General features: G+C 50.4%; 1 protein-coding gene across 1 annotated transcript in view; it reads left to right on the top strand.

Annotated features, from left to right (window-relative positions):
• LOC147725057 (embryonic protein UVS.2-like) overlaps window positions 1–20,610 on the top strand; it is a 110,324-nt gene that overhangs the window by 23,948 nt on the left and 65,766 nt on the right. Inside the window, exons 6-8 of the mRNA XM_086918154.1 lie at window positions 12,358–12,533; window positions 17,184–17,265; window positions 19,696–19,823. Of these exons, the coding sequence (XP_086774280.1) occupies window positions 12,358–12,533; window positions 17,184–17,265; window positions 19,696–19,823 (386 nt within the window). The remainder of the gene's footprint in view (window positions 1–12,357; window positions 12,534–17,183; window positions 17,266–19,695; window positions 19,824–20,610) is intronic.

The following is a 20,610-nucleotide window of genomic DNA, read 5'->3' on the forward strand; positions in this document are numbered from 1 at the left end:
CTCCCTCCCTGATCCGGGGGTCTAGGGTCCAATGTAACAGTTGTGCATGGTCATACCTTTCACGGTCCCCCACCTCATATTCTCTTGTGCAGTTCTCAAAGGTAAGTGGGTCATAGTTGTGGAACAAGTGTGTCAGTGCAAGGCAACCTCCCTCCCTCCAGGCGTCAAACGGTCCCTCCATCAGTGCAGGGGGGAAGTGTGAGGAGAAATGAAGGGGTGTCAGTGGCGAGGGGAAAGTTGTCCAACCCTCCCTTGTAGCTACAGTGTCCCATACCTTGAGGGTGGTGCATGTCGGGGTGCTGAGGTATGCATTTGGGGGTCTATCTTTCTTTGCGCGCCAGATCAAGTCCCATATCGTCCTTCCTGCTACACTGCGGTCCATGTGGAGCCAATGCTTCTCCGACTCCATCTGCGTCCATTCAACCGAGATGCGCAGTTGGGCTGCTTTATAATAAAGTTTAAGATCAGGGAGCCCTCCTCCTCCCCCCGTTGCGGCCGCCGAAGTATGGAGAAGGCGAGACGGGCCCGTCCTCCCTGCCAAATGAAGCGCAGGATCATTGTTTTAATGCGCTTAAAGAAGTCCTCCTCTAATTCTATGGGGAGAGCCTGAAATAGGTATAGTAATTTGGGGAGGAGTGTCATTTTTATAGCGTGCACACGTCCCAGGCAGGAGAGGAAGAGCGGCTTCCATCTTGTCAGTTCCGCTTGGATACGGGCTAGGATAGGGGGAAAGTTGGCTGAATACAATTTCTCCAGTGTGGGCGTGAGTTGCACCCCTAGATATTGTATGGAGGAGGGCGCCCATGCCAATGGTGTTAAAGAGCGGAGAAGCAGGGACTCCGCATGGGAGAGGGTTAAGTTGAGTATATGGGATTTACTCAGATTAACTTTAAAGCCTGCTGCCAACTCAAAGGAACTGAGAACCTCCTGGTTTGACAGGGAGAGGAGGATGTCGTCCGCAAAGAGGGAAATTTTATGGGATTCCCCCGTGAAGGGGAGACCCTCTATTCCCGAGTGCTCCCTTACTGCTATAGCTAAGGGTTCTATGCTAAGGGCGAATAACATGGGGGACAGGGGGCAACCCTGCCTGGTTCCCCTGGTATGGCCGAAGGAGGCGGATTGCACTCCGTTGATGGAGACTTTGGAAGTGGGACGTCTGTAATTGGCCTGGAGCATCTTTATGAATGCGGAGGAGAAGCCAAATCGTGCTAGGGTGGCCCATAAGAATTGCCAATCGACTCGGTCAAATGCTTTTTCGGCATCTAGACCGATTAATACAGCAGGAATTTTAAATTTGATGGCTTTTTCGATTAAATGGACGATACGGGGGGTGTTGTCATGTGTCTGGCGCCCTTATATAAAGCCCGACTGGTCGGGATGGATGATGAGTGGCATAAGGTCCGTCAACCGCCTGGCCAGAATAGAGGAGTACAGTTTTGCGTCGATGTTCAGAAGGGCAATGGGGCGGTAGGAAGAGCAGCAAGTGACATCCTTTCCAGGCTTAGGGATTACAGCGATTACCGCCTCCACCATGGAGGCAGGGGTGTCGCCTTCCAGGGTCCTCTGATTGAAAAGTCGGACTAGGCGTCGACCAATGTCCCCCATGAAGGTCTTGTAAAATACGGCCGTATACCCGTCCGTACCGGGTGCCTTATGGGGTTTCAGTGCTTTGATAGCTGTTTTCACTTCCTCTAGGGTAATAGGCGCTGTAAGGGTCTCATGCCATTCTGGGGAGACTTGCGGGACAGGAAGATCCTTGAGAAAGGCCTGCTGGTGAGTCGTGTTGGGGGTGTCAGCTGAGTACAGCGAGCCGTAGAAGGACTCAAAAAGTCCCGCCTTATCCTTATTTCTATGTAGTATGTTCCCTCCCCCATCTTGAAGTCCACCTATGTATTCCCTTTCCCTTTTGTCCTTCAGCTGTCTAGCAAGGTGTTTCCCTATCTTGTTGCCCTGGGTGTAAGATAGATTGCGTAGTTTAAGGAGCGTGAATTCTGCCCTGTTATTGTATATGGCGCGTAACTTACCCTTGAGTGCTGTGAGGGTGCGTAGTGTCAGCCTAGTGGGTTTGAGTTTGTGAGCCTGCTCAGCCTTCTCCAGTTCCTCCTCTAAGCCCTCCCTTTCTTTCGCCCGGCGTTTATTTAGGGCCGAGTTAAGCGAGATGCATTTACCGCGCATCACCGCCTTAAAGGCGTCCCACGTATTGTACTCAGAGGTCGCCTCTGGAGTGGTAAGGGTAAAAAATTCAGCTATAGTCTCCCTCAGCTGTGTCATGGAATCCTTGTCCCTCGTCAGGGCCTCCGGGAAGTACCAACGGGCTGATCTGGGAGCGTTACATAGCCAGGAAAGGCACACAGTGTACATACCGTGGTCAGAAATTGAGACAGGAAGTATCTTGGCATCCTGAAGGTTACCCCGCAGGGACTGACTCATAAAAATGTAATCTAGTCGAGAGTACGTTTGGTGCACGTGTGAGAAGAAGGAGTATTCTCGTGTGAGTGGATATAGGGTACGCCAGGTGTCTAGTAGGCCCATGTCCCCGATTTGTGTCTGCAGGACCTCTGGGAAGGAACCCGTGTCAGAGCGGCGTGCGTGTGTGCTGTCAAGGTCTGGTTGCCATACTAGATTGAAATCCCCCATAAGAAATAAGGGTCCCTCTGTAAAATCGACCACCTTCCCCAACAGTAAATGTAAAAAATGCTTTTGCCCCGTATTAGGGGCGTAGAGTGTAACAAACGTGCAAAGTGTACCCTTCAAGCGGCCCTTGACCATTAGCCACCTCCCATCTTTGTCACCCTGAGTGGCCAAGGGCTGGAATTGTGCTCCCGGACTGAAGAGGAGAGCCACACCTTTCTGTTTAATGGAGGCGGAGGCCTTATAATTAAGAGGATATCTTTTATGCATAAGACGATGATCCTCCTTTTTTAACAAGTGAGTCTCCTGGAGAGCCACTACATCTAAATGGCGATCTAATATGTACTTCCAGATCTTCTGGCGTTTCTGCGGGGAGTTAAGCCCCTTGACATTCCAAGTCCCTAGAGTAAGCGGCATATTTGGGCAGACCCTGGAGTTACTGCATTGAAAGCCTCACCCAGTCCCGTTCCCCCCTGTAGCAGGCCATACCTTCCCATCCTCCCTCGTGGTTGCCCTCTCGGATTTTCAGCAGGAGCAGTAAGGCCTCTCACCCTCTTCCCGGGATCCCCTCCCCCCCTCCGGCGCCGTGCAAAATCAATCCACATCATGTCCCCCAGAAGGCCTATAATGAAATCCAGTGCCGCTTCCACTCCACCCTTCCCCTCCCCCCTGAAACCCCCCCCAAAACAAAAATTTTGTAAAGCTGAACAAAGAACAACAAGTATAGTACATTGTCCCAGGCCCAACCAAAGTCTGTACGGGCCTGCAGTACGTCATAACAAGAGTGGGTTGTGTGGTAATGGCGGCTCGACGGCTCGAGGCCCCCCGCCCAACCCCAAATGAGCTGCCATACTTAGCAAATCAGGACCGCATCATCAAATTCTCATGAACTGGCACCAGTGTCCCTGGAGACTTCTTGGTTTGCCGCTGCTTTCTCTTGCTCCATCGTTTCCAGGTTCGGCTTAACGTTTTTCCTGGAGGGACGTCCTCTTCTTACCATTTGCCAACCGTCACCGTGTGTCCGGGGAGAACCGGACGGGGCCCCAGATGAATGTCCACCCTCCTCCTCGTCGGGCTGGCCCTCCTCCGGCGATAACCCCAGTAGGCTACACGTGTCCCTCAAGGAGCGCAGCTGATGGAGCTCCCCGTTCCATTTAAAGATCAGTCGAAAGGGGTGCCCCCATGAGTACGGTACCCCTTCTTTGCGGAGGAAAGCAGTGGCCATTTTGAACGATCTCCGCTTTTGCAGGGTGATTGCCGAAATATCCTGAAAAAGTTCCACCTCATGACCTTGGAAGCAAAGAGGTTGTATGGGCCGCGCTGCTTTCAGAATCCGCTCCTTGAGGGGGTAGTCTGGCAGGAAGGCCAAAATTTCCGGTGGGGGACCCCGAGCACGGCGGGCCGGGCCCACCCGGTGTGCTCTATCGATGCGAATTTCGAAGTCCTCGCTCTCGTCCAGTACCGATCGGAACAGAGTTTGCAAGTATCCTGTCATGTCATCCCCCTCTGCTTTGGGCGGCACATTACGGACCTGGATATTATTGCGCCTTGAGCGGTTTTCCAGATCCTCCGTGTGCGATTGGAGATCAGTCTGTTGGTCGTTAAGTCTGATAATTTCTTGCCTCAGAAATTCCACTTCCTCGCTCCTTGCCTGTCCCGCGAGTTCAGTGGCGGCCACTCTTTCCCCCAAGTCATCGACGTCCCGGCGCAGCTCCTTAAATTCCCCCGCCATTTCTTGTCGGAGGGAGTTGAAGTCCTCTTTGAGAGAGGCGAAGAGAGTCTCCATGAAGGCTTTGGTCGCAGGGGCCTCCCCCTTGCTGAGATCCTTCCCTTTAGGTGGGGGAGCCTGAGCCGGCTTGTCAGGGCTTTTGTCGGCCTTCGAGGGGCCTTTGCCCAGCAGTTCGGTTATGGTGTGGTTGCCTTTGCGATTGGAAGAGGACATCCTCTCTCCTCGTGGCAAGGCTGCTTGCTGTCCTCTCAACTGGGATCCTCTCGAGGTGCGGTGGGAGAGCCGGGATGGGGGGATCGAGGTCCTCTCGGGTCCGGGCCCGGGCCGCACCGGATCTCAGCGCCTCGTGGCGGTTTCAGCCAGGGAGCCTGGTCTTGTTGTGCGCCATCTCAGTTTCCCTCCTAATTTACTCCCCAGCGCGAAAGTCCGCACATTCGCCCCTGGCTATGCCTCCTCCTCGGGGGGGGTCCGACCAACGCCCCGCGACGCCGCTCTCAGGCTCTCAGCCTCGTGAGTGCCGCTCCTCCCAGGCCGTCCACCGAGGTCCGCCGTCACGCCCCTGCGAACATCTCTTCTGGATCCCCACTCCAACCAGGGAGGGTCTCGGACCAGCCCCACCGGTCAGTAGTTGGAGGCGGAGGACGCGCTTGCTTCGCTCGCCATGGAAGGGGATCACCACCTCCCGCCTCTCCGCCGATCTCCTCCGGCTGCTCTGCCTTGTCGGTCACCGCTCCGTCCCCAAGGGCCACCAGAACTCCCGACCACTGCAGGGGAGTCTCCTGCTCTTGCCGGTGCCGGCCCCACTGCCAGAAGAGGAAACGGTCCGCTTTAAGACTCAATTCGGGGAACGGGGACGGGGAGCCTCCGGAGAACACGTCTTGTTAAGCCGCCATCTTGGCCACGCCCCATCAACTGTGTTTTTTGCAATTTTCACCCCGAGTGGGCTGGGTATGCTCAGACGTGAGTCCCAGGCTCTCCACATCACTGGAGTCAAGCTTTCCAGGTTGAAGAAGGCTGATAGCCAGAAACCGGTCTTAGGATGCTTGATTCCGGTCTAGGAAAGACATGGCTTGGTAGTTCGGGCTGGACTGTTCCCATGAGGCACAGGGTCAAGGCTGATTTGCATATAGCCAGTGTCTGACCTAGGGTGGTGTGGAGTGCAAAAAAAAGATGGATTTAGGCCCAGATCTTTGTACTGGGGTGAATGTAAGACATTGTTCTGCATTCTGTCCATCAACTGTGTTTTTTGTAATTTTCACCCCGAGTGGGCTGGGTATGCTCAGACGTGAGTCCCAGGCTCTCCACATCGCTGGAGTCAAGCTATCCAGGCTGAAGAAGGCTGATAGCCAGAAACCGGTCTTTGGATGCTTGATTCCGGTCTAGGAAAGACATGGCTTGGTAGTTCGGTCTGGACTGTTCCCATGAGGCACAGGGTCAAGGCTGATTTGCATATATAACCAGTGTCTGACCTAGGGTGGTGTGGAGTGCAAAAAAACGATGGATTTATGCCCAGATCTTTCTACTGGCGTGAATGTAAGACATTGTTCTGCATTCTGTCCATCAACTGTGTTTTTTGCAATTTTCACCCCGAGTGGGCTGGGTATGCTCAGACGTGAGTCCCAGGCTCTCCACATCACTAGAGTCAAGCTATCCAGGCTGAAGAAGGCTGATAGCCAGAAACCGGTCTTTGGATGCTTGATTCCGGTCTAGGAAAGACATGGCTTGGTAGTTCGGGCTGGACTGTTCCCATGAAGCACAGGGTCACGGCTGATTTGCATATAGCCAGTGTCTGACCTAGGGTGGTGTGGAGTGCAAAAAAAACGATGGATTTAGGCCCAGATCATTGTACTGGGGTGAATGTAAGACATTGTTCTGCATTCTGTCCATCAACTGTGTGTGTTTTTTGCAATGAGGATGGATAAGAGCACTGGACACCCTAAGGACAGATCCTACATTCAGCATTACACCAGATATAGATCCGTTGGATAGATTCATTACCTCCAGACCCTGCCTGTGGATGGGTAAGAGCACAGGACACACCAAGGACTGACCGTAGATGTTTAGTTTAGAATAATATGTCTAAACTCTTTATCTTTTTAGGTCAATATAAAAAACAACTTGATAACGTGGTAAAAAACCCTAAATGAGCAATGACCTAAAGTTGGCTGTGAGCCCTAAATTAGTGAGCATCACTGAACTGTTGACTACCACCTAGAGACTCTCCATGGTTTTTGTTGCCTCAGGGAATGTCCATCTATGTTCTGTGAGCTCTCACTGCGGTACCCCAGGGGTTGTGTTCTCTACGTGTGAGGCCCTCCATGGGTCCAGGACTGTCCATGATGACCCTCTTTGGGTTGCAAACTCATTTTGAAAGACCCCACATGCGAGGTGGATTTTAAATGATAGACCGTACATGGGTGTGGGTTCGCAGTGAGAGATGGTCCTCCATGGGGTGTGAGCGCTCATCAAAGGGCTGCCCATGGTCCGTAGAGTGTTAGTGATGGATCCTCTACTGAGATATGACCCTCTAGGGCTGGAAACTATCAGTGGGAGTTGCCCCTCTGTTGGCAGTAAAATTTAAGTGAAAGACTTTTCATGGGCAGTGGACTCTCAGTGAAAGACTTTCCATGGACAGTTGGCACTCAGTGAAAGGCTTTCCATGGGCAGAGGACTCTCGGTGAAAGACTTTCCATGGGCAGAAGACTCTCAGTGAAAGACTTTCCATGGGCGGAAGACTCTCAGTCAAAGACTTTCCATGGGCAGTGGGCACTCAATGAAAGGCTTTCTATGGGCAGAAGACTCTAAGTGAAAGGCTTCCCATGAGCAGGGCACTCTCAGTGAAAGGCTTTCCATGAGCAGGGCACTCTCAGTAAAAGACGTTACATGGGCAGTGGACTCTCAGTGAAAGACTTTCCATGGGCAGTGGACTCTCAGTGAAAGACTTTCTATGGGCAGTGGACTCTCAGTGAAAGACTTTCCATGGGCAGAGGACTCTCAGTGAAAAAGTTTCCATGGGTAGTGGACTCTCAGAGAAAGACTTTCCATGGGCACCGAACTCTCAGTCAAAGGCTTTCCATGGGCAGAAGACTCTCAGTGAAAGACTTCCCATGGGCAGAGGACTCTCAGTGAAAGACTTTCCATGAGCAGGGCACTCTCAGTGAAAGACTTTCCATGTGCAGAAGACTCTCAGTGAAAGACTTTCCATGGGCAGAGGACTATCAATGAAAGACTTTCCATGAGCAGGGCACTCTCAGTGAAAGACTTTCTATGGGCGAAAGACTCTCAGTGAAAGACTTTCCATGGGCAGTGGACTCTCAGTGAAAGACTTTCCATGGACAGAAGACTCTCAGTGAAAGACTTTCCATGGGCACTGGGGCACTTAGTGAAAGACTTTCCATGGGCAGAAGACTCTCAGTGAAAGACTTTCCATGGGCAGTGGGCACTCAGTGAAAGAATTTCCATGGGCAGTGGGCACTCTCAGTGAAAGACTTTCCATGGGCAGTGGACTCTCAGTGAAAGACTTTCCAAGGGCAGAGGACTCTCAGTGAAAGGCTTTCCATGTGCAGTTGGCACTCAGTGAAAGGCTTTCCATGAGAAAAGCACTCTCAGTGAAAGACTTTCCATGGGCAGTGGACTCTCAGTGATAGACTTTCCATGGGCAGTGGACTCTCAGTGAAAGACTTTCCATGGGCAGAAGACTCTCAGTGAAAGACTTTCCATGGGCAGTGGACTCTCAGTGAAAGACTTTCCATGGGCAGAGGACTCTCATTGAAAGACTTTTCATAGGCAGTGGACTCTCGGTGAAAGGCTTTCCATGGGCAGTTGACTCTCAGTGAAAAAATTTCCATGCGCAGTTGGCACTCAGTGAAAGGCTTTCCATGGACAGGGCACTCTCTGTGATAGACTTTCCATGGGCAGTGGACTCTCAGTGAAAGACATTCCATGGGCAGAAGACTATCAGTGAAGGACTTTCCATGGGCAGAAGATTCTCAGTGAAAGGCTTTCCATGTGCAGTTGGCACTCAGTGAAAGGCTTTCCATGAGAAAAGCACTCTCAGTGAAAGACTTTCCATGGGCAGTGGACTCTCAGTGATAGACTTTCCATGGGCAGTGGACTCTCAGTGAAAGACTTTCCATGGGCAGAAGACTCTCAGTGAAAGACTTTCCATGGGCAGTGGACTCTCAGTGAAAGACTTTCCATGGGCAGAGGACTCTCATTGAAAGACTTTTCATGGGCAGTGGACTCTCGGTGAAAGGCTTTCCATGGGCAGTTGACTCTCAGTGAAAAAATTTCCATGCGCAGTTGGCACTCAGTGAAAGGCTTTCCATGGACAGGGCACTCTCTGTGATAGACTTTCCATGGGCAGTGGACTCTCAGTGAAAGACATTCCATGGGCAGAAGACTATCAGTGAAGGACTTTCCATGGGCAGAAGATTCTCAGTGAAAGACTTTCCATGGGCAGAGGACTCTCAGTGAAAGACTTTCCATGGGCAGAGGACTCCCAGTGAAAGGCATTCCATGAGCAGGACACTCTCAGTGAAAGGCTTTCCATGGGCAGAGGACTCTCAGTGAAAGACTTTCCATGTGCAGGGCACTCTCAGTGAAATACTTTCCATGGGCATGGCACTCTCAGTGAAAGACTTTCCATGGGCAGAAGACTCTCGGTGAAAGACTTTCCATGGGCAGTGGACTCTCAGTGAAAGGCTTTCCATGGGCAGTGGACTCTCAGTGATACACTTTCCATGGGCAGTCGACTCTCAGTGATACACTTTCCATGGGCAGTGGACTCTCAGTGAAATACTTTCCATGGGCATGGCACTCTCAGTGAAAGACTTTCCATGGGCAGAAGACTCTCGGTGAAAGACTTTCCATGGGCAGTGGACTCTCAGTGAAAGGCTTTCCATGGGCAGTGGACTCTCAGTGATACACTTTCCATGGGCAGTGGACTCTCAGTGATACACTTTCCATGGGCCGAGGACTCTCAGTGAAAGACTTTCCATGGGCAATGGACATTCAATGGTAGACTTTCCATGGGCAGAGGACTCTCATTGATAGACTTTCCATGGGGAGAAGACTCTCAGCAAAAGACTTTCCATGGGCAATGGACTCTCAATGATAGACTTTCCATGGGCAGAAGACTCTCAGTGAAAGACTTTCCATGGGCAATGGACTCTCAATGATAGACTTTCCATGGGCAGTGGACTCTCAGTGAAAGACTTTCCATGGGCAGAAGACTCTCAGTGAAAGACTTTCCATGGGCAGTGGACTCTCAGTGAAAGACTTTCCATGGGCAGAGGACTCTCATTGAAAGACTTTTCATGGGCAGTTGGCACTCAGTGAAAGGCTTTCCATGAGAAAAGCACTCTCAGTGAAAGACTTTCCATGGGCAGTGGACTCTCAGTGATAGACTTTCCATGGGCAGTGGACTCTCAGTGAAAGACTTTCCATGGGCAGAAGACTCTCAGTGAAAGACTTTCCATGGGCAGTGGACTCTCAGTGAAAGACTTTCCATGGGCAGTTGACTCTCAGTGAAAAAATTTCCATGCGCAGTTGGCACTCAGTGAAAGGCTTTCCATGGACAGGGCACTCTCTGTGAAAGGCTTTCCATGGGCAATGGATTCTCAGTGATAGACTTTCCATGGGCAGTGGACTCTCAGTGAAAGACTTTCCATGGGCAGAAGACTCTCAGTGAAAGACTTTCCATGGGCAATGGACTCTCAATGATAGACTTTCCATGGGCAGAAGACTCTCGGCGAAAGACTTTCCATGGGCAGAGGACTCTCAGTGAAAGACTTTCCATGTGCAATGGACTCTCATTGATAGACTTTCCATGGGGAGAAGACTCTCAGCAAAAGACTTTCCATGGGCAATGGACTCTCAATGATAGACTTTCCATGGGCAGAAGACTCTCAGCGAAAGACTTTCCATGGGCAATGGCTCTCAATGATAGACTTTCCATGGGCAGAAGACTCTCAGCGAAAGTCTTTCCATGGGCAGTGGACTCTCAGTGAAAGGCTTTCCATGGGCAGTGGACTCTCAGTGATAGACTTTCCATGGGCAATGGACTCTCAATGATAAACTTTCCTTGGGCAGAAGTCTCTCAGTTAAAGACTTTCCATGGGCAATGGCTCTCAATGATGGACTTTCCATGGGCAGTGGACTCTCAGTGAAAGGCTTTCCATGGGCAGTGGACTCTCAGTGATACACTTTCCATGGGCAGTGGACTCTCAGTGAAAGACTTTCCATGGGCAGAAGACTCTCAGCGAAAGACTTTCCATGGGCAGAGGACTCTCAGTGAAAGACTTTCCATGGGCAATGGACTCTCATTGATAGACTTTCCATGGGGAGAAGACTCTCAGCAAAAGACTTTCCATGGGCAATGGACTCTCAATGATAGACTTTCCATGGGCAGAAGACTCTCAGTGAAAGACTTTCCATGGGCAATGGACTCTCAATGATAGACTTTCCATGGGCAGAAGACTCTCAGCGAAAGACTTTCCATGGGCAGAGGACTCTCAGTGAAAGACTTTCCATGGGCAATGGACTCTCATTGATAGACTTTCCATGGGGAGAAGACTCTCAGCAAAAGACTTTCCATGGGCAATGGACTCTCAATGATAGACTTTCCATGGGCAGAAGACTCTCAGCGAAAGACTTTCCATGGGCAGAAGACTCTCAGCGAAAGACTTTCCATGGGCAATGGCTCTCAATGATAGACTTTCCATGGGCAGAAGACTCTCAGTGAAAGTCTTTCCATGGGCAATGGACTCTCAGTGAAAGGCTTTCCATGGGCAATGGACTCTCAATGATAAACTTTCCATGGGCAATGGCTCTCAATGATAGACTTTCCATGGGCAGAAGACTCTCAGCGAAAGTCTTTCCATGGGCAGTGGACTCTCAGTGAAAGGCTTTCCATGGGCAGTGGACTCTCAATGATAGACTTTCCATGGGCAGTGGACTCTCAATTATAGACTTTCCATGGGCAGAGGACTCTCCGTGATAGACTTTCTATGGGCAGATATGATGCTGTTCTCTGCTACGGCTTCACGCTTTCAATAGGGTGGTATTTATAATCCTCCTGTTCAAAGGAGCAAACGTGCCAGACAAAGTGCTACAGTGCACCAGCCTGACTTTGAAATGTCTGATGTTTGATTGGCCAATTCTCTCTATTCGATGCCTATCACAACACAAGGCATTTGGGGGTCTCAGAGCCTTTTGCTGGACAAAAATGTTGGGCCTAGCAAAAAAGAGATGTGCTTTATATTCTAGTCCCACCCATAGATCCACGAAGTCTAAATGCAAAGATTGCAGAGGCGGAAACAAGTACACAAAATATAAACACATCCAGAAGGGACTCATGATTTTAGGACACCACTCTCAATTTATATGCTTTCACAGCTGCGCAACACACATGCATCATGCCACACGCAACCAGAACACTGACGTTGGAATATGGATCCCAGTTATGGGGGACTGAGCCGAATTACCCATGGGCAGCTGGTAGGTCTGTCCCCCCAGGCAGACAATAGTCACAAATTGAATTCAATTCATGACATTTATAGAGCCCACAGCTACCTCTAGGGAGGTGTCTAAGGCACTAGTGGAGAGCTCATGAAAGTGATGGGAGAACTGTAAGATTACACAACCAAAAGAGAGGTTATCAAACAGAAAGGTTTTGAGATTGAGGTGGAAGACCGATCCCAAGGGGCTACAGCGCAGACTGATGTGGAGTCTACTGGGAGAAAATATTACAGGGTAAACCAGAAATGAATCAGACTGGTGCAGGATGGAACAGCTTTCCTTTGGATGCAAGATCTTTCATCACAACCTAGACTGCACATTGTCTTTTCCTAGAACCCCTCATCCCTTGCAGATAGCTACAGTCAAAGAGGAGACACACAGGCAGATCCCTTGTATGTAGTAAAATTGTAATATTCTTTCTCTAAAGGTGCCATTGCAGTAATCTATGGGTCTCCCTGGTCCATCTTCTCCCGTAGGTGCTGGTCATACATCGGGAAGACAGGAGGCACTCAGGAGGTATCTCTTCCCGGGGGATGTCTGTCGAAAGGAACCATCCAGCATGAGCTGACCCATTCCCTGGGCTTCTACCACGAGCAGAACCGCAGTGACCGCGACAGCTACGTGACCATCATGACGGAGAACATCTCACCCGGTCAGTGTCACCCCCGGGCTCCACTTACCACTCAGAGGGAACACTGAGTACAACTCAGATTGCTACTGGGCACACCTTGGCACTGATTTGAACACCTGATTGGTTCAGCTTAGGTTTGATCACAGATACCCGCCAACACACCCGTTCAACCAATCTGACCCCTGGTTACGGTGATCAATATTTGTGACTGTCACAGTCTGGTGTCCTTTTCACAAACGTCACCACTGCTGAGGGCATTAACAGGAACAATGCTTCATTTTAATCTGTTTATTCTTTGCCCACATAAAAATTGCCTGGCATAGGATAAAATATGACCTGTGGTTAAAATGCATTTTCCTGAAATCGATACCCAGGATCAATCAATCAATCAATCAGTGACACTTGTAAAGCGCGCTACATACCCGTAGGGTCTCAAGGCGCTGGGGAGGGGGGGTGCCGCTACTGCTCGAACAGCCAGGTCTTCAGCTTCTTCCTGAAGGAGAGGTGGTCTTGGGTTAGGCGCAGGTCGGACGGGAGGGAGTTCCAGGTCTTGGCGGCCAGGTAGGAGAAGGACCTTCCTCCTGTAGTCGCTCTTCGGATGCGGGGGACGGCGGCGAGGGCGTGGTTGGCTGATCGGAGGTGGCGTTTGGGAGCGTAGAAGTTGACTCGGCTGTTGAGGTAGCTCGGGCCTTGGTCGTGTAGGGCTTTGTGTGCGTGGGTGAGGAGGCGGAAGGTGATTCTCTTGTTGATGGGGAGCCAGTGAAGGTCTCTCAGATGTCCGGAGATGTGGCTGGACCGTGGGATGTCGAGGATGAGTCTGGCTGAGGCGTTTTGGATCCGCTGGAGTCTCTTCTGGAGCTTGGCGGTGGTCCCGGCGTAGAGGGCGTTGCCGTAGTCTAGTCGGCTGGTGACGAGGGCCTGGGTGACGGTCTTCCTGGTCTCTGAGGGGATCCACCAGAAGATCTTCCGTAGCATGCGTAGGATGTTGAAGCAAGCCGAGGAGACGCTGTTGACTTGTCTGGTCATGGAGAGGGAGGAGTCCAGGATGAAGCCCAGGTTTCGTGCATGGTCTGTCGGTTTGGGTGCGGTGCCCAGGGCGGGAGGCCACCAGGAGTCGTCCCAGGCGGAGGGTGAAGAGCCCAGGATGAGGACCTCCGTCTTGTCCGAGTTCAGTTTCAGGCGGCTGGTCGTCATCCACTCGGCTACCTCTTTCATCCCTTCGTGCAGGTTGGCTCTGGCGGCGGCGGGGTTGTTGGTCAGGGAGAGGATCAGCTGGGTGTCGTCGGCGTAGGAGATGATGCTGAGGTGGTGTTTGCGTACGATGGCCGCGAGGGGGCTCATGTAGACGTTGAAGAGGGTGGGGCTCAGTGATGATCCTTGGGGGACGCCGCAGATGACTTCGGAGGCCTCTGACTTGTACGGTGGTAGGCGGACTCGCTGTGTTCTTCCGTCGAGGAAGGAGATGATCCATTCCAGCGCCTTGTCCCGGATTCCGATGTTGCTGAGGCGCCGTATTAGGGTGCGGTGGCAGACCGTGTCGAATGCCGCGGAGAGGTCTAGGAGGATGAGGGCCGCTGTTTCTCCATTGTCCATCAGGGCTCGGATGTCATCGGTGGCGGCGATGAGGGCGGTCTCGGTGCTGTGTTTGGCTCGGAAGCCGGACTGTGAGGGGTCGAGGGATCCGTTCGTCTCGAGGAAGGCGGCCATCTGCTTGTTGACGGTCTTCTCGATGACTTTGGCTGGAAACGGGAGAAGCGAGATGGGGCGGTAGTTCTTGAGGTCGGTGGGGTCCGCTGTTGGTTTCTTGAGTAGAGCGCTGAGTTCGGCGTGTTTCCAGCTTTCGGGGAAGATGGCGGTGTCGAAGGATGTGTTGATGATGTCTCGCAGGTGGGGTGCGATGACAGCGTCGGCCTTGTTGAAGACGTGGTGAGGGCAGGGGTCGGTTGGTGATCCGGAGTGGATGGAGTTCATCGTGCGGATGGTGTCTTCTGTGCTGATCGGGGTCCAGGCGTGGAGGGTGGTGGTGGGGGGGGGTGGCAGGTCGGTCGTGGTGTGCGTTGGTTGGTTGTTGAAACTGCTGTGTATGTCCGTGATCTTGTTGTGGAAGTATGAGGCGAGGGAGTTGCAGAGGTCTTGCGATGGGGTGATGTCGTTGTTTCCTGCGCTGGGGTTGGAGAGCTCTTTCACGATGTTGAAGAGTTCCTTGCTGTTGTGTGCGTTGTTGTCCAGCCGGTCCTTGAATGCTGTTCTCTTGGCGGCGCGGATCAGCTGGTGGTGTTTCCGGGTGGCCAGTTTGTAGGAGGTCCTGTTGTCCGGTGTCGGGTCCCTTTTCCAGACTTTCTCGAGGGCTCGGCAGTTCTTCTTGGAGCTCTTGAGTTCGTCGGTGAACCATGGGGCCTTCTTGCTGCCGGGTCTGCTGGGCGGGGTCCTCAGCGGGGCGAGTTCGTCCGCGCAGTTGCTGATCCACTTCGTGATGTTGTCGGCGGCCTGGCTGGGGTTCGCTGAGCTGGCAGGAGGGTGTTGGCTCAGGGAGGTGGCTAGCTGGTCTGCTGTGATCTTGTTCCAGCTTCTGCGGGCGGCCTGTTGCTGGTGTTGGTGGGTCGTCGTTCTCTTGAAGGTGAAGTGGATGCAGCTGTGGTCCGTCCATTGAAGCTCTGTGGCGTGGCTGAAGTTGATGTCTGTGCTGGATGAGAAGACGGCGTCGAGTGTGTGTCCGGCGAGGTGGGTGGGGGTGGACACCAGTTGCTTGAGTCCCAGGTTGGCGAGGTTGTCGAGCAGGGTGCTGGTGTTGTGGTCGTTGTTGTTCTCCAGGTGGAAGTTCAGGTCCCCCAGGAGGATGTAGTCAGCGGAGGGGAGGGCATGCGGGCTGACGAAGTCGGCGATGTCCTCGCTGAATTGCGTGCGTGGTCCAGGGGGTCGGTAGATCAGGGTGCCTCTGAGGGTGGTGTTCGGGTTGGTGTGGATCTGGAAATGCAGGTGTTCGGCGCTGGTCAGGGTGTTGTCGGTGCTGGTCGTGAGACGGATGGTGTCCCTGTGGATGATGGCGATGCCTCCTCCCATCTGGTTGGCCAGTGAATGCTAACAGCAGGGCCTGCAGGGCCTGCTTCGGAGACACGGGGTACAGATTTGCACAGAAGTGTTCAGCTTAAGTTGCTGCGTGCATTGTGTGAATGAAATACTATGATGTGGCGCTTCTCTGCTGCCTCCCAGCGCTGGTGGCAGACTTTAGGCAGACACGCACCAACACAGGGACCCTTGCGCCATAGTGCTAGAATGTATGCGTTGCCTGAAGCACAGTCTTTGTGCAGAAAAGGGTCCCTTTCAATACAAAAACTAGGCTTTAAGACTTTTCCCACGTTGTAGGTGTGCTGTACAATGCAGCAACACGCAAAGGGGGAAAAACAAGGAGAAATGAAAATATTTCACCCCGGTACACTTGCCTTGAAGAGGCACAGGGTTTGGCCCAAATCTGTTTAAAGTGTTTTGTAGATATGGATTTATGTCAAAACCCATGGGGGAAGGCGTAGTAACACCTGTGCATCACCCATAGAATGCCCCCTTGACGCAAAGTAATGCAAGGCAGCGCAAAGCATAACTTTTTGTTACTTTGGGTTACAATTCAACTCATATCGCGATTAGCGTTGGATTGTGAATTCCACCTGAACACTTTAATTTGGGTTTGAATTAGAAAAGTAACATAAACCCGACACAAAGCATGCGTTGTTAACAGGGCCCGGGGCTGGTTGGGATGTACAGCGCCTTGAGCACCACTCTTTCTTACTCCACTATCTCACATACAAATAATGGTGTTTCTTTCTACAGTTTTTTCATTCTTCGATTGCATGGCTTTTCAAAAAGCCTCCTCTGTATTCCCAAAACTGCATGAAAAACTCCCCTCTCCCTTTCATTGGACTGACTATCTCCTTATATTTTATATTCTGCATGTCTCTTCTCTCTGAGCACAGCCTACTTTACGTCACAAGCAGGTTTGACTTAATCTTTAATATTGCATTTCTGTTAATGTCCTCATTTTCTTCCAAATGTTGACCTAAATCACCTCTTTCTTGAAAGTCATACCTGCAAACTAATAACACATTATCCACTCTCTCAGGCATTAATCCCACGAATCATCTCCATGAACTCACATACTCCTTCCACCTCCCAAATGAGCACCACTAACCCCAGATCATTGTCTCTTCCTCAAAGAAACTGGAGTAAATGCTTGGAATGGTTTTCTTGAGAGCACAAGATGTATCCCAATAACCAACAACCACTGGATTAACCATTCGGCCTTGGGTGCCTGGAGCAGTGTGCTCCCGGCATAAAGTGCTGCAGGCCTTGTCAAGAATAGTAAGCGCTATAAAATGCAGCTACAATTCAGTGGTGCTCTTCATTAAATAGGATTTAAATTTAGAATTTTACAACTCCATATCACATATTGAAGCGATTAACCTCAAATCACAGGCTTTTCGATCTTGTTCCAGGGACCAGATTTGACCCCTCTCCCCCATGTTCCAAATTCAACAGCTTTGCCATTAGACTCCTCCTAACCCCTGCAATGACACATGGGGGCACTGCCCCCTGGTGAGCTGGGACCTTCTCTTTATTGGAATGTGCCATACCAGGCTCAGTCCTCACTAACTCATCTGTACCGTCTGCTCATCTCAACAGACAGCATCGGCAACTTTAACAGAGAGAACACCAACAACCTTGGCCTGGAGTACGACTACGCCTCCGTGATGCACTATGGGATGTAAGTCTCCGATGCGCAGCTACGAAGAGATTTTCAATTTACAACTCTGATGAAAGGCTTTTATATCTAGACAGTGACTGATTTAGATTTTAGCAGACAGGGTACTCCTTTGCAAACATGACGGAATACCCATTCCGCCAAACCCTAGGACCACCCGCTTCATTTAAAGATGGGTATTCTGTCGACAGACCTCCTATTGGCTCTGTTGATGAAATACTTCCTCTGGCAGCCCAATGGAGTAGCAGCCATCTGAGGAATGGCATTACAATGCCTGCCTTATTTAGGGTGGACAGTGTAATATTTGTTTTTCATCCTGTCCATCATCATATGGAAAAGCCCAACATTGAGGGACAGGAAGAAAACAATACTGACCCCCAGAACCTGGGTGAAAACCTTTAGTAACTGCAGTAATGATGGTTTCTTTAATTATGTAGAGATGGCTGCTGGGCTGAGGTCATGGCTATAGTTGGTGATGGAGTACCGTCGGGATGGCATTGGTAATGTCCTCCGCCACTCCTATAATCCTCTGTCCATCAAACCCTAATTCACACCCATTGATTCTGATCACATTCTGATGTGATCTTTTTAATTAGCGCTGAGATTGCTGGAATGGGAAGTAGAGGGTGGTGTTTATTTCACCTTTGATTAAGGAACTGCTGTAAGATGATGATGAGGGTAAGAAAGTGAAGTTGAGTCATAGCTGTGTCAGTGAACATGATTGGTTAGGATCGATGCACTGTATGTGAAGCGGGGCACAGAATGATGGCTGGGCTGGTGAACATGGGCACAACAGTGTGGAACTGCCGTAGATGATGAAGGTAAGAAAGTGAAGTTGAGTCATAGCTGTGTCAGTGAACATGATTGGTTAGGATCGATGCTCTGTATGTGAAGCGGGGCACAGAATGATGGCTGGGCTGGTGAACATGGGCACAACAGTGTGGAACTGCCTAAGATGATGAGAGTAAGAAAGTGAAGTTGAGTCATGGCTTTGCGGGTGAACAGCATTGGTTGTGATTGACGCTCTGAATATGAAGCGGGGTACAGAATGATGGCTGTGTTGGTGAACATGATTGGTTAGGATCGATACTCTGTATGTGAAGCGGGGTCCGGAATGATGGCTGTGTTGGTGAATATCATTGGTTGGGATCGATACTCTGTATGTGAAGCGGGGTCCGGAATGATGGCTGTGTTGGTGAACATCATTGGTTAGGATCGATACTCTGTATGTGAAGCGGGGTCCGGAATGATGGCTGTGTTGGTGAACATCATTGGTTAGGATCGATGCTCTGTATGTTAAGCGGGGTACAGGATGATGGCTGGGTTGGTGTATATGGTCGCCACAGTGTGGAACTGTCATAGATGATGAAGGTAAGACAGTGAAGTTGAGCCATGGCTGTTTCAGTGAACATGTTCACACAGAGTAGAATGTCCATGGATGAGGAAGAGTAGTACCATCTTGGCTATGTTGGTGAACAAGATTGGTTAGTATGTGAAGCTGGGTCCGGACTGATGGCTGCGTTGGTGCACATGATTGGCTATGATCGATACTCTGTATGTGAAGCATGGTACAGGATGATGGCTGTGTCGGTGAACATGATTAGTTAGGATTGACGCTCTGTATGTGAAGCGGGGTACAGGATGATGGCTGGGGGACATGTTCACACAGAGTAGAATGTCCATGGATGAGGAAGAGTAGTACCATCTTGGCTGTGTTGGTGAACAGCCTCGATTAGGATTAACGCTCTATATGTGAAGCGTGGTACGGACTGATGGCTGTGTCGGTGAACATCATTGGCTATGATCGATGCTCTGTATGTGAAGCGGTGTACGGAATGATGCCTGGGTGGGTGTATATGGGCACCACAGTGTGGAACTGCCATAGATGATGAAGGTAAGAAAGTGAAGTTGAGTCATGGCTGTGTTACTGAACTTGTTCCCATAGAATTGAAAGTCCACATGTGGGGATGGATAGGTGAACGTTGTCTGAATTGGTGAATAGCTTGGTTTAGAGTGGAAGATCCATTGCTGATGAATCGCATGAGGATTGGTACCTCAGTACTAAAGCCACTAAAGTCACAAGAGGAAATGTCATGAGGCTACACTAGAGACATTTTTTCAAATCAGTCTTTTTAGGATCTGAGATGCTGAGTGTGAGTGAGGGCGGTAAGGGGAGCGTGTGTTGCCTACATGGATTTGAGGCTCATGAAAAGGAGAACTGAGAAATGTTACACTGAGCTGGGCAGGATCTGCTGGAGGCTAGTTCTAGAACAACACTGAGATTGAGTTTAGATATGCATCATTTTAAGCAACACGAAATATTTGACCCTCACCTGTTCCCGCTGTCGACTCACCTGGACTCGCTGTAGGGTTTTATGGGTGAATAATGCGTTATAATGGTGTGCTTTACCTGTGAGGTCTTCCTTTCCCCAGGTATGCTTTCACTACCAGAGCTGGACAGCCGACCATCGTCCCCAAGCCAAATCCAAACACAGTCATCGGACAGAGATATGGGCTTAGCAACCTGGATGTTTCCAAAATCAACGCCCTGTACCAGTGTGGTAAGGAGGGCATGCCTGCAGATAGATACTGAAATGTCATATCAGTCACCGCATCTTTTCCTCGTAGGCAGTAATATTTTCTTTTGTAATGATTTCAGCTCAACTTCCACCATTATCATCCATCATGGAACATTTTAATGTTGTTAGTTAATTTGTGGAGCGCACCCTTTGAACTTAATTATTATTTTTAGGTGCCAGTGTCCCTAACTAACTAGTATAAAATGCCATATACATGTAAGTGCTGCAAAAAGAGAACACAAGTGGAATGTTGTAAGGCTTTCCTAAAGGTAAGCAGAGTATGTCTATTCTTAATATCCAGGTGCAGGCAGTACATTCAAAATCTTTGGCCCAAATAGTGGGGAATCTGCAGTTTCCCTTTCCCTGAATGTTAGTACTTCCAGCATTGAGAAGAGATAAGCCACAGGACCCTGGGTTACAGGAGGGAACATTTCTAATGATTTTCTCCCACAAACAAGCTGATGCTATTCCCTTAATGCACTTGAGAACAACAAATGCTTTGTTGAAGATAATGACCTTAGGATAGGGCTTTTGGATGAGTACCACTGAAGCCTAGCCTGTTGATTTGATAATGGTCTTTTGGATAGGGCTTTTGAATGGGCACCACCGAAGTCTAGCCTGCTGATAAGATAATCCCCTTTGGACAGGGCTCTTGGATGTGTACCACTGAAGTCTAGCCTGCTGATATGATAATGACCTTTGGATAGGGCTTTTGAATGGGCACCACCGAAGTCTAGCCTGCTGCTAAGATAATCACCTTTGGATAGGG

The sequence above is a fragment of the Lissotriton vulgaris genome, chromosome 4_1, assembly GCF_964263255.1.
Source record: "Lissotriton vulgaris chromosome 4_1, aLisVul1.2, whole genome shotgun sequence".
In the NCBI taxonomy this organism is placed as follows: Eukaryota; Metazoa; Chordata; class Amphibia; order Caudata; family Salamandridae; genus Lissotriton; species Lissotriton vulgaris.